The sequence below is a fragment of the Oncorhynchus keta genome, chromosome 10 (assembly GCF_023373465.1).
Source record: "Oncorhynchus keta strain PuntledgeMale-10-30-2019 chromosome 10, Oket_V2, whole genome shotgun sequence".
NCBI lineage: Eukaryota > Metazoa > Chordata > Actinopteri > Salmoniformes > Salmonidae > Oncorhynchus > Oncorhynchus keta.
In genome coordinates, this window is record NC_068430.1 from 32414813 (window position 1) to 32430643 (window position 15831).

At 42.1% G+C, this 15831-nt stretch overlaps 2 protein-coding genes across 4 annotated transcripts in view; both read left to right on the forward strand.

Moving 5' to 3' along the window:
* LOC118388165 (cyclin-dependent kinase 18-like) overlaps positions 1-4698 on the forward strand; it is a 58777-nt gene extending 54079 nt beyond the window's left edge. For both annotated transcript variants that reach the window (XM_052526866.1, XM_052526867.1), the window contains 6 exons: positions 1071-1168; positions 1280-1385; positions 1474-1516; positions 1610-1700; positions 1828-1905; positions 2055-4698. In XM_052526866.1, coding sequence (XP_052382826.1) covers positions 1071-1168; positions 1280-1385; positions 1474-1516; positions 1610-1700; positions 1828-1905; positions 2055-2089 — 451 coding nt within the window. In that variant the 3' untranslated portion in view covers positions 2090-4698. The remainder of the gene's footprint in view (positions 1-1070; positions 1169-1279; positions 1386-1473; positions 1517-1609; positions 1701-1827; positions 1906-2054) is intronic.
* A 268-nt stretch (positions 4699-4966) lies between these two features.
* On the forward strand, positions 4967-13483 carry LOC118388508 (major facilitator superfamily domain-containing protein 4A-like). 2 transcript variants are annotated; one of them, XM_035777670.2, is made up of 10 exons: positions 4967-5605; positions 9824-10022; positions 10186-10440; positions 10696-10825; positions 11114-11229; positions 11388-11498; positions 11941-12088; positions 12163-12233; positions 12314-12434; positions 12524-13483. In XM_035777670.2, the coding sequence occupies exons 1-10, from the start codon at positions 5373-5375 to the stop codon at positions 12568-12570; spliced, it is 1431 nt and encodes a 476-aa protein (XP_035633563.1). In that variant the 5' UTR covers positions 4967-5372; the 3' UTR covers positions 12571-13483. The 2 variants fall into 2 exon arrangements, with proteins under 2 accessions (XP_035633563.1, XP_035633562.1); XM_035777669.2 differs by having other exon boundaries at positions 4972-5605; positions 11325-11498.
* The last annotated feature ends 2348 nt before the right edge of the window (positions 13484-15831 follow it).

Sequence of the window (15831 nt, forward strand, 5' to 3'; positions counted from 1 at the left end):
TCAAAGTGCTCTGAACAAATTAAGGAAATCGTTCACAAATATTGGCACATTCTAAGATCCGATGACAGTATCGGTAATGCGTTTTCGACCCTCCTTTGATCATATTCTTGCGGGGGAGAAATCTCAGAGATTGAAGGATCTACATTTACCAGTTAAACACCCCCAAACAGGGATACAGATCCTAATCAAAGGTGTTATCACGTGCTCCACTAAGGCAGTTATCTTATAACTTGTCCCTTGTGGTAAAAATTATGTGGGTAAAACAAAGCGCGAATTAAAAGTACGAATCTCGGAGCATCGTAGCACCATTAGGTGCAAAGACTCGATTTACCCAGTTGCAGCCCACTTTTTGGAAGCAAACCACTCGATTTCGTACCTACGTTATATCCGCATCGAACATGTCACCCTCCCTAGGAGAGGGGGTGACCAAAACAATTAGTTAAAACAAGAGGCTGCCTGGATCTTTCATTTAAAGACCCTTGCTCCCTTCGGACTCAATGTAGACATTGATCTGAAGACTTTCTTGTGATTGTGATTTGCTATTGTAAATGTTTGTAGTCCCATGTGGCTGAATTGTATCTATGATCGTATGCTATCCATTTATGTTTTTGGAATGTTATTTTTATATCTGTAGATGAACCAATGATATCAGGCCACACCCGGCCATGGTTACAGACACCTGTGAGTGTCCTTTGACATTATATAAAACTAGTGACCCACAGTGTTTGTCATTATACCCTGATGAAGACAGCACTTTGTCGAAACGTTGGTTATTAGGTTATTACATTATTGCATCTGAGCTCCTAGAGTGTGCGGCTCTCCTTTAATTTTTCAAGACACTACCACCATTACCACCTCCCTTCAGGCATTAGTCTCCAAAGATCAATTTGACTGTGTTTGTGAGCAGCAAATCCATGATGCATCATGGGTACAAATAATACTGAGTATTTATTTATGACGCAAGGTGATTTGTAGATCAGTCTCGACTCAACTTTAAAGTCGGCTGCAATGTCGAACATTCCCCTTCACTTTCCATTGAAATCGTGTGCCTGTGCTTTCTGTGTTAAAAGGGGCGTGGGATGTATTCTATTTGAGATGGCGACGGGTCGTCCCATGTTCCCCGGTTCCACAGTGAAGGAGGAGCTGCACTTAGTCTTCAGACTCATTGGTAATTATATTATTTCATTTACACCACAGGGAGCCATCTTGCTAGGGTAAGTAGTGAGGATTCAAATACATACATAGAATATGAAGAATGACCCTCTCCCGTCTCTCTCAGGTACACCAACCGAGGACAGCTGGCCCGGTATCTCCAGTAATGAAGAGTTCAGATCCTACATGTTCTCCCAGTACAGACCTCAACCACTCATCAACCACGTGCCCAGGTTACACAACCACAATAAAGACCACTTACCAACCACTTGCTCATGTAACATAAATCACAACTAAACAAGTACTGTGTTTCTTCTCCAGGCTGGATAGTGAGGGGATTGACATGCTTACTGCTCTACTCCTGGTAAGAAACCACTCCTACACCAACCTGTAACCACTAGTGTTGTATATCAAAACGCTATTCTGGTTTTAAGTGTGTATCTCTGTTTTATTTCAGTATGACACTAGGACCAGAGTCTCGGCTGAAGCATCTCTTAGACACCCCTACTTCCTCAGCCTGGGAGAGAACATCCACAGCCTCGTAGACAGTAAGACACACACACAGATGTATTTGACATCAGTCATGTGCTGAGGATGATTTATTGAGTGGCAATTTGTTTTGTGCATTATGTGCAGAAAACAGCATTGACCAATATTTCTCACCCCCCACCTTAGCCTCCTCGGTGTTTTCACTCAGAGAGATTCAACTGCAGAAAGACCCAGGCCACCGCAGCTCAGTGTTCCAGCCTCCAGGTACATTCTCAACACAGTGCAACACATATTACGTCCATAAACCATCACAATACGAAACGACTAATGGAAATAAACCATGAGTCAACGTGACTACTGGAAATAAACCATGTTCAGTCATGTCAAGCCTGTGTTCTCTTTACCAAACCCAGGTCGAGGAAAGAACAGAAGACAGAGCATATTCTAAAGGATGACCAGCCAGAGGGGTGCAGACCGGGAGAGTCTATTCTTAGAAAGCCTCAAGGAGGAATCGGATTTGAAGACAAACACACACCAATCCCCCCATACAAACACAAATACAAACATGGAGGTCATATCCAGAGCTCTATACTACGAATGTAGTTTGAGTTAACAAGGTCTCCGAGTTCAACTTGGGTAACTGGTACCACGAAAGTGTCTCACCTTTTAGCCAGGTAAATTTTTTTGTCAACTAACCCTTCAGATCTAACCTGCTCTGGGCCAGTCTAACTAAAATACATTTAAGTGTCTGAGCCATGAGTTAAGGACCAATGAAATCAGATTCCCTCTCCCTCAAAGATTGCATCATCCACATCATTTGAGGAAGACAACTGATTAAATATTTTATTAGTCAAATGTTTGCGTGTAAAAAATCCTTATGTTAAAATACCTATCACATTTTATTAATGACAAATGCATTTGAAACATCACACACAGTAAAAATGTTGTATGACTTTATAAAATGTTTATTGATGGAGTGGGGAGAAAATGTGCTCATGCATTGATAACCACACCAAAGAAATCAATCAAAACATCACTTCTGAAAGTCTATTTCAAATAATATCCTGCTGAATTTTGAGTTTGGCACAGATGAAAATGTGGCACTGACTTGCCCATGAATTGATGTTTCAACATTGTCTCAATGAAGAGTTTAGGGTTTGACTAGTCACATGCACGCACAGTTACAACCCTGCTAGGGTTAGTGGCAGGCGGACGAGCAATATCCACTGTTGTAGAACGGTTGAAGCCCGAGCTGGAATTGGAAGCTAACTGAAGCTGGCTAGCTTCAAAAAACACTGAGTAGATAGATCTAGTTTGCATCGTAGTATACCCCTCTGGTCAAACTCGAAGGTATTTCCTGGTTAAATAAAAGTTAGATGAATAAACATATCTGATCCCCTCACGCTCCCGACAACAGAGAATGGATACAGACAGGGTTTCTGAGAATGAGCTTGCACTGCACCTCAAAAGGTTTGGAGATTAGGTCCCTCACTCCATACAGATCCTATTAAATTGCTAAAAGGAGCTATGTCATAAACCCTCAAAGTTCCAGAATGGGATGATAATGGCAGCTATTTTGGTCAGGGAGAAATCCAAAACAGTCTAATTGGAATGAATGGCAGTAGAGGCATAATCTTGATTTGACTTATGCAAGCAAATAAAAGTAAGACGTGGTTTAGCAGAAATTGTATAAAACATTGTCATATAATTATACAGTTTATGGGGATTTAAAAAAATAATAATTCTCTGTAAATAGCCTATAGAATGAATATACATTATATAAACCGACAATAAATGTCTAAATTATTGATTACATCAAAAGCTATATGTGCTATATGATACAAAATCAGTACTTGTTGCATTTGCAACTTGTCAGGGTATGGCTATTGATTGACAGCATTGCTTGTATGGAATGTTGGCATATTGGCAGTTAATTTGACAAAATATTGGAATCATTCCACTTAAAATGGTTGGCTAGTTAGATAAACATACTGTGCAGATAATCTTCAAATTCATTGTTTTACACAATATCTTATCACAGAACTGGCTTATCAACTCCCTTGCCAAAATGGCTGACCTTTTATACCGTCATAAGAAGGTTAATGTCCATTCTCTGATGCGCAGTCGGGCATCAACCATAAAATGAGTGACGAAATGTGCAACCCATGAATATTAGCATTCTACTGTCATGTTAGTAATACACTGGATTCCCACTGCTGATTCTGGGGACTGACCAGGAACTCTCTCCCATTCTCCTACTCAGTAACCTCCCCTCAGCCCCACGCAGACATCCAAGCCAACCAATCACTCTGCATGTTTCACTGACCTCTTCTCTTTTCGCCATTTCTACTTCTCCCTTTCCATTCCTTCTGTCCAAGCCTACCGTGAATCTGCTAAAAGCTGTCTGCCCAGCACTTTGACATCTGATGAAGTAAAGGAGACAGGGAAAAGAAGCCACTTTAGACTAATGAGATGCAGTTAGCTTTACCACACACGGGAGAAGAAGCCAATACTCTTATAGAGCTACCTTTCCATGTGTCCTTTGCTTTCTCACCCCCAAACTGAAAGAATTGAAGAGGTGAAAGCAATATGGTGGACACTGTCAGTGGTCATGAAGGAAAGAAGGTGAGAGTGAAGCCATGTAAAATAGTTGGGATCCACTGGGAGAGATGGTGATATGCGTGTTACACTTTAAAACTTCCCCTCTCTATTTTAGCAACCCATGAGGCAGAAGTATTATTGTATGTGTTTTGTTGTGGTAAATTAAGATATTTTAAGTACTGTAATGAAAGGAAATATGTATTTTGACAGATGTTTTCATGTTCTTTCTCAGTGAATTTTATGCCAGATGAAACAAGAGAGGACTCTATTAAATGACTGTAGATGTCTAAATGTTTTATAAAAGACAAGTATATTTAGATTTTGTATGAAATGTGATATTCTTGTGTGATTTGTTTACTGCGCTATCATTAAAACCAGAAACTGAATGTATTGTGACCGCCAAGAAGCCAAAAGTGATCAAATAAGAAATAACAAATAAATGAATACATTATATCACTCTGTAGTACATTGACTAGCTCTCATTCAGTACTAATACAGTATACAATAGTCTGAGTGTCTTCCATTATGATTGAAAAGAAAGAGAACATTTGAAGTGTTCAACAGGCCTTGCCACAATTCCCAATCGGTCTTTAATACCACTTTGGCTATCTAATCATCCTTATTTTGTCATTTATGATCCTTTGTATGATATTGACTAATCTACCTATTGAGACCATGAGGACCAACAGGTGGCGCTAGATCCACGACAGAGGCCAAATAGACAGGTCTACAGATATATTTCATAAAGAGATCCAGAAAATTTAGTCATCCATACAAATGCATTACACGGAAAATAACGTGTAATCATGACACTTCACAACGCCGTGGAAGATGCCCTAGTCTCCTACACTGCGGCACAGTTAACTGATGGACATCGGTTTCCAGGGGAGGGCACTGCTAGTTCGACAGGTTTATCAGCGTGACGTGACTGGAAGGCAAATAAAAGTTTATCAACTCTCCTTAACAACCATATATGCTAGCCATATGCAGGCATCCCAACTTTGCCAGTCCACTTAAACGAACGTCAAGGGTTGTGTTGTCGGCGCGCTTAAAGATTCCTTAAAACCTTCCTCCCAATGAAACCATAACCTGCTCCAGCGTTCATCACGCAACCCACTAGCAACAACGAGATGATGTTAGTAGATGATCGTGTCTGGGCTCTGTTCAAGGGACACTGGCAGCACACACTGACTTACTGGAGCGTGTTCTTCAGTTTCGGGCTGTGTATCGCGTTCCTGGGGCCGACCATCCTGGACCTGAGGTGTCAGACTCAGTCCACTCTGCAGGAGATCACTTGGGTCTTCTTCGCCCAACAGCTCTTCCTCATGCTGGGGAGCGCCCTGGGAGGACTCTTCAAGAAGACGTGAGTGAAAGCTGTCTGGTTTTTACTTCTCGTAGCAGGTAAGGATCATTTACATAGGTTCGAGGAATTCGGTTAAGGTTAGGCTAGCCCAGGGTTTCCCAAACTCGGTCCTGGTCCCCCCTGCACGTTTGGATTTTTGACACAGCTGATTCAAATAACCAACTTCTCATCCAGCTTTTTGATTACTTGAATCAGCCTTGTAGTTAGTGCTAGGGGGGGAAAAAAACAAATTGCACCCAGTTTCTGATGAACTCCACCAATGGAGTTGAGCAGAGACCAGGCTTTGTAGAATTCAGCTTGGACTACATTCACCCCAAGTCAATACTTACAATAATTGTACTATGAAATGCTTACCTTGTACCTATGTTTGTCCTCTGTAGTGTTATGATTAGTTTACTGAAATCCATACTTTTTAATAAAACCTTAATCAAATACAACCAGACTATATCCTTGTTGCCATCTTAGAGCAGCAGCAATGAGCAGACAGTCACTGGCTGATTTGATTAAATGTTTATTTTAAAAGTATATATATTTCAGCAAACAAAGGCACACACACAAATACAGAGGACAAACATAGGTACAAGGTAAGCATTTAATTATTTACATTTTTGGAAGTATTGACCTTGGGCAAATCAATGTAGTCGGAGCTGAATTCCACAAAGCCTGGTCTCTGCTCAACTCCGTTGGAGTTCATCAGAAACCTTGTTCATCATGGAGTTGAGTTGTCAGCTAGGTTTATGCAGGTACAGACTGGGACCAGAAACTGCCCAGCATCTATTACACACCCGCCCTTTTATGTTGAGGCCCCCATTATTAGCCAAATAATAATTTATGCAGGCCCAATACGCTAAAGATGGCCCAGCGGATCAGACATTTACCACCAGAACTGCTCTATGACAAAGATGGCCTCAAACTCAGCTCTTGACGTCGAAGCCAGTTCCACTGCTTTTTCTTCTTCTCATTGTTCCTCTCTAATCATGAACTGATTTAGATTTGGGACACCAGGTGGGTGCAATTAATGATCAGGTAGAACAGGAAACCAGCAGGCTCTGGACCTCATAGGGTAAGAGTTGAATTCCCCTCATTGGCTAGAATGGTCCCACCTGATCTCGCCTCCTCCCATCTTTGAGGACGCATTTCCATTGTTAGAGTGGTCACTGTCTTATCAATATTATAGGTCCTATAATATTGATAAGACAGTGACCACTCTAACAATGGAAATACGTCCTCAAAGATGGGAGGAGGCGAGATCAGGTGGGACCATTCTAGCCAATGAGGGCAGATATGCTTGTAACAGGCCATAGAGATAGATAGAGGGGTGATCTTTATCTGTGTCATTTTAGCTTCTGTGACAGCATGGGCAGCGCTATAATGGACCCTTTGTGTCCGGAAGTAATTTCGTCATTTATTGTAGTCATTGCGCTCTGTAGAGTTGCTATTTTCTTGAGTTTTCACGTGTCAATTAACTTGTGATATTACTGGAATGCTCATTATACAATGATCAAAAATATAAGCACAACATGTAAAGTGTTGTTTTCATGAACAGAAATAAAGGATCCCAAAAAATGTCCATATGCACAAAAAGCTTATTTCTCTCATTTTGTGGACAGATTTGTTTACATCCCTGTTAGTAAGCACCTTGCTAAATTGTCTGATACCAGCCACCCAAACAGCTGATGAAACTGTGGCTTTGCACAACTGAAGAATGTCTACACAAACGGTCAGAAACCGTCTCGGAAGCTCATCTGCATGCTCGCCATCCTCACCAGGGTCTTAACCTGATTGCAGTTCGGCATCACAATCTACTTCAGTGGGCAAATGCTCACTTTCGATGGCCACTGGCTCGCTGGAGAAGTGTGCTCTTCACGGATGAATCCCGGTTTCAACTGTACCGGCCAGATGGCAGACAGCATGTGTGGACGAGTGGTTTGCTGATGTCAACCTTGTGAACAGAGTGCCCCATGGTGGTGGTGGGGTTATGGTATGGGCAGGAAGGCATAAGCTATGGACAAGGAACACAATAGCATTTTACTGACGGCAATTTGAATGCACAGAGATACAGTGATGAGATCCTGAGGCCCATTGTCATTCCATTAATCCGCCATCACCTCATGTTTCAGCATGATAATGCCCTGCCCCATGTCGAAAGGATCTGTACCCAATTCCTGGAAGCTGAAAATGTCAGCTGAAAATGTCAGTTCTTCGATGATATAGTTATTTCAATCAAATGAAAGCATACGTTTTTTTTTTTAACAGGAATAATGAGTAGAAAGCCAAGATCACAGACTGTTTCCGAACTCATTCATTCAGGCTCTCTACAAAATAAATTGTTACAGGCCACGGCCAGCGCAACAACCAAGATGACAAACTCCTGAAAGTCCACTTCGTCGTCTTTGTTTTCATCCAGATCACTCATGATCGTCCTTACTTGCCGCCAGGAAGTCACTCACCAGACATTGAGCATGTTTAGGATGCTCTGGATTGACATGTATGACAGCGTGTTCCAGTTCCTGCCAATATCTTGCAACTTCGCACAGTCATTGAAGAGGACTTGGACAACATTCCACAGGCCACAATCAACAGCCTGATCAACTCTATGCGAAGGAGGATGTGTCGCGCTGCATGACTGGTTTTTTCATTCACCCCCCCTTCCTTTTATTACGGTATCTGTGACCAACACATGCATATCTGTTACCCTAGTCATGTGAAATCCATAGATTAGGGTCTAATTTATTTCAATTGACTGACTCCCTTATATGAACTGTAACTCAGAAAATCTTTGAATTGAATGAAATTGTTGCATTTTATATTTTTGTTAAGTGTATTAATAGTCTGATTTAATCCACAAATATGATAGTCCTTTTAAAAAAGGTTAAGGCAGCAGTTCCCAAACTAGGGGTCGCGACCCCATGTGGCTTTGCCTGATATAAATCCAGAAAAAATACAACAAAATATATATTATAATATCGTCTTTGTATCTCAATCATTGTACTTGGTTAAATTCAACCAGAGAGCACCCTTAGATCATGGGTAAAAGTTGCACTTGACCATTACACTTGAATCATTCCCACAGTGAATGGCTAGGCTTGCTACGCTATGAAACCACACACTATCGCAGAACACTTTTATATTACCGGCCGGCAGCCGCAATTTATATAATGAAAAAAATGTGTGGGGAGACACAGAAACTCACATCAATACCTTTGTCAGATAACTGTTAAACAAAGCATTTATGCTATTTCTAGCAATCAAGAGGAAACTGACTGAACGACTCAAACTCCCCAGTTTACGCTCTCCAAATGGACGTTAGCTGTGAGGGCCGAGATGCCCATGCAATGACTTAAGTTCGGTATACGTGTCGATGCCAACAAGGCCTTGAGCCTAGCTGAGTGTGAATCTCAGTGATGCTCATGAATTGGAAAGTTGAGTATTTTGCTCTCTCACCACCCCAGAATATAACAAATTATTACCCTCTGACAACTGAAAATATTGTTCCTATACTAATTACGTTTGTTTGAACCACATGTATCCGTCTGTCCTTGTGACCTTCACATATCTCCAGTCCAATAGTTCTGCTCCGATATGTTTCCTGAGCTACTGCCACATGACTGGTGTTTAAATAAACATACACCTGTATCAGAGCTGAAGAGATAGAGAGGAGAGAGAGAAAATGGTGAGAAGAGCGCGAGAGACGTGGGGGAGGGAGAGACCTAGAAAAAAATAGAGATTTACATTCTGTTTTTAATTGCAGCTTGTTGAACAGAACATTACTACTGAGGCCACTACACAGTTAGTGGAAAGTTGGCAAGGCAGCAGTGTAGATAAGGTGTCTCCTGCTGTACACAAGGTGCCTCAGGGGGTCTGATAAACCAGGTAAATAAATGACTCTTACCTAGGTATTGGGTCAAGGTGACATTCCAGCTACAATACTACCCACTTTAGCAAAGCTGGAAAAACAGCCCCTCATCTGCCCCTCTATGGAGTTGCCTCTAGCACTGGGCTAAGGCCAGAGAGGGAGCAAAAGAGGTCTGGGTCTCGTCGCTTCCTGGATGGCAGACCAGATGAGACTGGAAGTGGAGAGCGAGAGCGAGGGTCAGTAAGGGTGCTCAATTCAATCAAACAGAGGGAGCTATAAATTGTAGTTAAATGAAAACAGTTCTTTCCCAAAAGCCACTATTACCCAAAAGAGTGCTCTAATATCCTCTCCCCCCTTTCCAGGCTCCGCTGCTCCCTCTCAGCTCTCTTCGTCTCCAGTCTTGTCATCTCCGTGGTGTTTGCCATCATCCCACTTTGCCACCATGTGCTGATGCTGGCTGTTGCCATGGCGATATCTGGCACGGCAATGGGGGTGATTGACACTATCGCCAACCTGCAGCTGGTGAAGCTCTACCAGAAAGACTCAGCCATTTTCCTACAGGTCAGGGAGAGGCAGGAGGAGAAAGTAATGGGGGTCAGGGGTATTTTGATCAAATTATGCTAAGATGATTCAAAGAACAGGTGGTCATTTTCTCTCCTTCTCCCACCATACCCCCCTCCATTTTCCTTTCTTTCTCTCCCATTCCTCCCTGTCTTCTACCCAGGTCCTGCATTTCTTCATAGGGCTGGGAGCGTTGGTCAGTCCCCTGGTAGCAGACCCATTCCTGTCGGAGGGGAGTTGTGTTCTGGGGGGGAACATGACAGCCAACTCCTCCACTGACCTCCATCACCTCCGCAGCTACCTGGCAGGTAAGGGGACAACCCCTCTGCACAACGTATCCCACCACTACCACCTCCACACAGAGGGCATCATCACCACCAATGTGTCCTACGCATTCTGGATCATGGCTCTTATCAATGTAAGTGTATGAACACTTTGTTAGCAGTTGGATTGTGGTGATGTGGCTGTTGGTTGGTGTTGTAGGTTGATACTGTAGCTGCAGGTTAGCAGTAACGACTGGTACATTTGAATAGCAAAACAAAAGGGAGATTGGGAGATTCTGCAGGGCAGGCTTCCTCGATCACTGAAATGGCTCTTTTGCATAGACCGTAATGAGGGAGTCACAGAGAGAGACGTGTTTTATTTTTTACAACTGCGTGCATGTTCTCTCTAGCTGCCTGTACCAGTAGCAGTGTATGTGTTGATGTATCGTGAGAGGCTGTTCCCCTGCTCGAACCACAGCCCACGTCTACTGGACAAGGAGAAAAACTCACAGAAGAACCAACAGGACCACAATATCCGAGGTAAGACCACCCCTTACCCAACTCAGGGTAAGCCTCACAATGCTCCCCTCACACCTCCACAGATCCCGTGTTAAACCCTCCCACACATTCACACAACCCAAGGAAAGACCCCCCTCAAATATATACAATGGCTGCCAGGGTAGAATCCCATACAGCCCCATCTCCAAAATGTCTCACCAACTAAAACATGGCTAGTGCTGGGCTGGAATAAATGCCTGCACAACCTGTAGCGCTACAGGTGTGGGGTTGAGGAGCCCTAAACTAAACCTTCCTGTGCTGTCCATCCAGGTCACAGGGGTTTGTTTGGCTGCTGTAACTATGCTGATGTGAAGGATCGCCCTGCCTCCTATTTCCTCCTCTACATTCTGGGCGGAGCCGTGCTCTTCATCACTGACGGCATAATAGTGAGACTGAACCTTGCCCCCCCCCAACACACACGACTGTTAGTGCTAACTATCACCATGAGCCTTCTAACATACAGATGTGTTCTCTTACATAGGGTTCTTATACAGGATTCATTTACACCTACGCAGTGTCTCCTCCCCTCTCTCTGCCTCACAAGACGGCAGGCTGTCTGACCAGTGTGTTCTGGGCATCCGTCACCGCGGGCAGGCTGGCGTCTATATATCTGTCATACAGATACACACAACAACGACTCATCTCGGTCAGCCTGGTACGGACACACACTTGTGTTTTTGCATACTGTATGAGTAGTGAAGTGAAACCGCTTTTAAAACAGATGTTATTTGAGAGATGAAATATTTGATGGGTGTTTTTAAAACAGTCCAGTGGATGGCTTTCTTGCACACGCACAGTATACACACACACACACACACACACACACACACACACACACAATGCATCCATGCACACGTGAAGAGCAAGAAACGCAATGTGAATTCAAATAGTCATACATATCTGCATCACTGTTATTTTGTGTCATGCAAAATGCATAGCAAGCATATAGATGCTTAACAAGTGTATAGATTACAGGTGGTAGATATGCTGATGTCCTTACAACATTTAGGGAAAAAGGCATGGACATGATATGACCATGTGAAAATAAATAATTTACCTCCACTGTCCTGCGCTCCCTCCCTCTCTCTGTGTTTCAGGCAGGGATGATGGTGGTGCAGTGTCTGCTGTTGATCCTGTACTCCAGCCCTGTGTTCCTCTTCATGGGGACGTGTGTGTTAGGCCTCTTCATCAGCAGTGTGTTCCCCTGCATGGTGGCCCTCACAGAAGACATGGTCAACTATAAAGGTATGTGCTCACACACACAGTAAGAACGCTTGTATTTAAATGTTAAAGGGTAAAGTGTCCTCTCCCTATCTTAGGGTGTGCCACTACTGTCCTGGTGACCAGTGCTGGTACAGGAGAGATGGTGCTGCAGCTTCTCACAGGACAGGTAAGGAACTCAGGGGAGTCACTGCTCTGTGAATAGGCTAGCCTGTGTTCTCTAGGTGTAATGAGTCTTTCTCTCTTCAGTTGATCCACAGTAAAGGCAGTTATAGTTTCATGTTGGTTGGTATGATATCATCCTGCATCGGATTCACAGTATTCCTGGGCCTAATCTACATCCAGCATCTACACAGGAGCTCCCAAGCAGGTACACACTCACACATACATCAACAGGTTGTGAGGAAACGATTTTAGTCAACTAAATCTCAAATCGTATTTATTCATTTCCCTCCACAGCCACTAGTAAGGAAATCGCCATGACAGAGAAGCCTTCAAGTGAGTAATGGAGAGGCCGTGAGGATGAATCAACGGAAAGAGAGGACTGTTTAAACAAATGAGGGAAAAACAGAAATGGCCCAAATGTTTAAAATGGCTGGAGGAAAGACAGTCCAATGCTAGACTTCAGTCCCTCTGCTCCTTTCATCCAGCTCTCAACACCGACAATCAAGTTAAACGCGCAAAGACTTACCCCCCCCCCCCAGATCAAACAAACGGATTGATTCAGCTGGCCTTATATACCAAAATACATCTTCCAATGTATCATTCTATGCAGTATTTGAGTGGAGACAGTATTGTATGTTTTTCAACTGGGAAATGTTTTATGCACTACCTGTCTGACCATGACTGTAGCATTCGTAAACCAGGAGTTGGGAGAGTAGATGTTAACTTGTTCATGTCTTTTTAAATGCTCTCTGACCCATGACACAGTGCAAAGCCATGAACAGGTGGAGACCAAAGCTTCCTCCATTGGCATGCTGTTTATTCAAACTCAACGGCAGCTGGCGTCCTGCTGGATCCTTACTGCTCCATGTCTTAGAGCTTTCATGTACAGTGACCCGTGTGACTCCAGTGGAGTGGTCACACGAGGACAGATGGTGTTGCTATGTGAGCAAGGTGTGGTGGTTAGTTACCTCGTAAAACTCACTGGATTAGGAAAACAAGTCTTGTAGGGACATACTTCCAAATCTAGTCTTCAGAGGCTAAGGAACAGACAAACAGGGTGTCTAGAGCAAGTTTTTTTTTAATAGTCTTCTGTTAAACGCTTCCTATTTCACCTCAAACACAAACAGCTTGTAAACATTTGAAAAGCATTGAACAAAATTTACAGAAGTGAACAAAACAAGAACGATAGAAGCAAATGTACTGGTTTTATAATTGAATTGTGATTCAAATAAAAACAATTGTTAAAATGTCAAATGTGTTTTTTTTACAGAAATATCCACTAGGTGTAATGCTGGGTTGAATAGGGTCTAATGAATGAAACCTGAATCAGAATGATCACACCTACCTTCATCTACAATATGGCTGCCTATTCAGAGGTTGTCTTTATCAAAACTGGTCATATTATAGAACTCTGACTACTGTATCAAGTTAACAAATCTAACTCTTTAGAAAATACACATTTGTAATAGGGCTTAACTAAAGGGACTCTGCCGCTTTAAGAGGCATTAGGATTTTAAATGAAGCAATCAGCAGTTGAAATGATAAAGCGGTGACTCACCCTCGTTTCGGTAAAAAGCTGAGGATGGGGCTGGAGAAATGTAAGCACTCAAATTCAGATGGATGCGAGGACTATATCAAAACTATAGTTTTAAACATGTTTTGAGGCTATATAGTGTTTGTTTACATGTACTTTTTTTTCCAAACACGAGTAAAACAAGCTTATTCTGTGTTCTGTTGGCCAGGAGATTTGAACTAAGCTCATGAACCATTTAGCAGACGCTCTTATCCAGAGCGACTTAAGTTATATTCTTCAAGAATCAATAGGTACATATTCATAAGTCAAATGGATATAGCAACTGCTGATTGCCCCTTTAAAGACACACTTCCTTAGAATAAACATTTTAAATGTAATCTTTAGATTTGCAATATTAAAGTATTTTGTGCATAGTTTCACTATTGATTTGGGAAAATAAATGTACAGAATTCATTTACAACTATAATTAGGGTTAATATAGATTTTTCAAACACAGGAAAAAAAGTTATTTAAAACAAAGGACAAATCCAATACGACAGGTACCCTATTGTTCTAAGTGCCAATGTTGATACACACACACACACACAATATTAAAGTCCAATGCATCAGTTTCTCAACATCAAATATTTTATGGGCAACAATTACCTTACTGATTGTTTAATAAAATGTGTCAAAAAGCAACAAAAATAGCAATATCTCAATCAATAATTTTGTTAGGACTGTCAGGGAGTGGTCTGAGTGGGGAGGGGAAAGGAGTTAGGTTTGGAATTGTTTCTTATTGGTCTATTAACTAATTTACCGCATGGTGTCGCCATAGAAGGCCAAAACTCCATCCCACCAAAACGGGCTTAAATTTCAGGCAGTCTTTTCAAACAGCTCTTAAACAGAAAGGGCATTATCATTTTCACAATATCATTTTCACAATTTCATTATTCTTCCAACCTCTGGATGGATGGATAAAAACACATGAAATCAAGTCTGACTGCACTGGACCTTTAACAATATCAAAATACTTAACAAAGACTGATTTAAGTTTCCCTCTGTAAGGCTTTGATTTGCAAATAGTCAATGTCATCATCACTTCCCAACACTGAGTAAAGAAAACCCACAGAAAAAACAAAATCAAACAAGACATCTGCGTTAAAAACAGACTACAGAACAGCATTGAGCCTAGCATCTGGCCATATTACAAAAACACATTACAATTCAGTCGGGGGGTAAATGGAATTCAGCTGAAGTAAATACACACTTTTGTTATTTTGATTGTCTTATTTACTTGTCAGATACAGAGGGAAAGGGAGCTTTGATTGTGTGCTGAAAATGTCTTACTTGTGCAAAATCGAGCTTAGCAGAATCACTCTAAACAGGATTCTGGTACATTAAAACCTCATTCATTTTCCTGATTCACAGGACTTGCAAATGTGGGTGACGATATTCCATACTTAAGGGTGGAATCCTTAAATGTGAAACAGCCACGTCTGTTTGCGATATTAGAACAAAGAAGTTACTGCAAACAGTTTTTTCCCCCCTCGGACATCACTGTACACACGATAGAAGACCTATGTCCTGCATTTTATTTCTCAGCTCGGCCAGAATAATAACAACAACAATGGTGGTGTGGCCAGGGGCACGGATTCCATCTTTAAGGCAACTGTCATTAAAATCAAAATAACTATACAAACCTGTTCTAAAACATGAATCATACAAAGAAAATGTGTTAAGTCACAAACCATATTGCTTTTTGTCATACTTTGAACGCCCTGTGTGAGTTTTCTTCCAGTAGCCTGGGTACCAGACTGGTTATGCCTTCAACCATGCCACATCAGTGCCCTTCCCAAAGTCTTGGCAAGATGACATGTTGTCAAAGCAGAAACAGACCGACACCAACCAGGCTATTCACTGGCCATGTCATGGGAATGGCTGTTTCACCCCCACCGGTTAGTTCAATGGGAGAGGAACCATACTGTACATAGGAGAGCAGACATTAGACAAGGACTGGTAGAAATCTAGAATACTTACACTCTGTATTCTAGTACTTCTCCAAATGCTGTTGTAGTGCTCTGTTGAA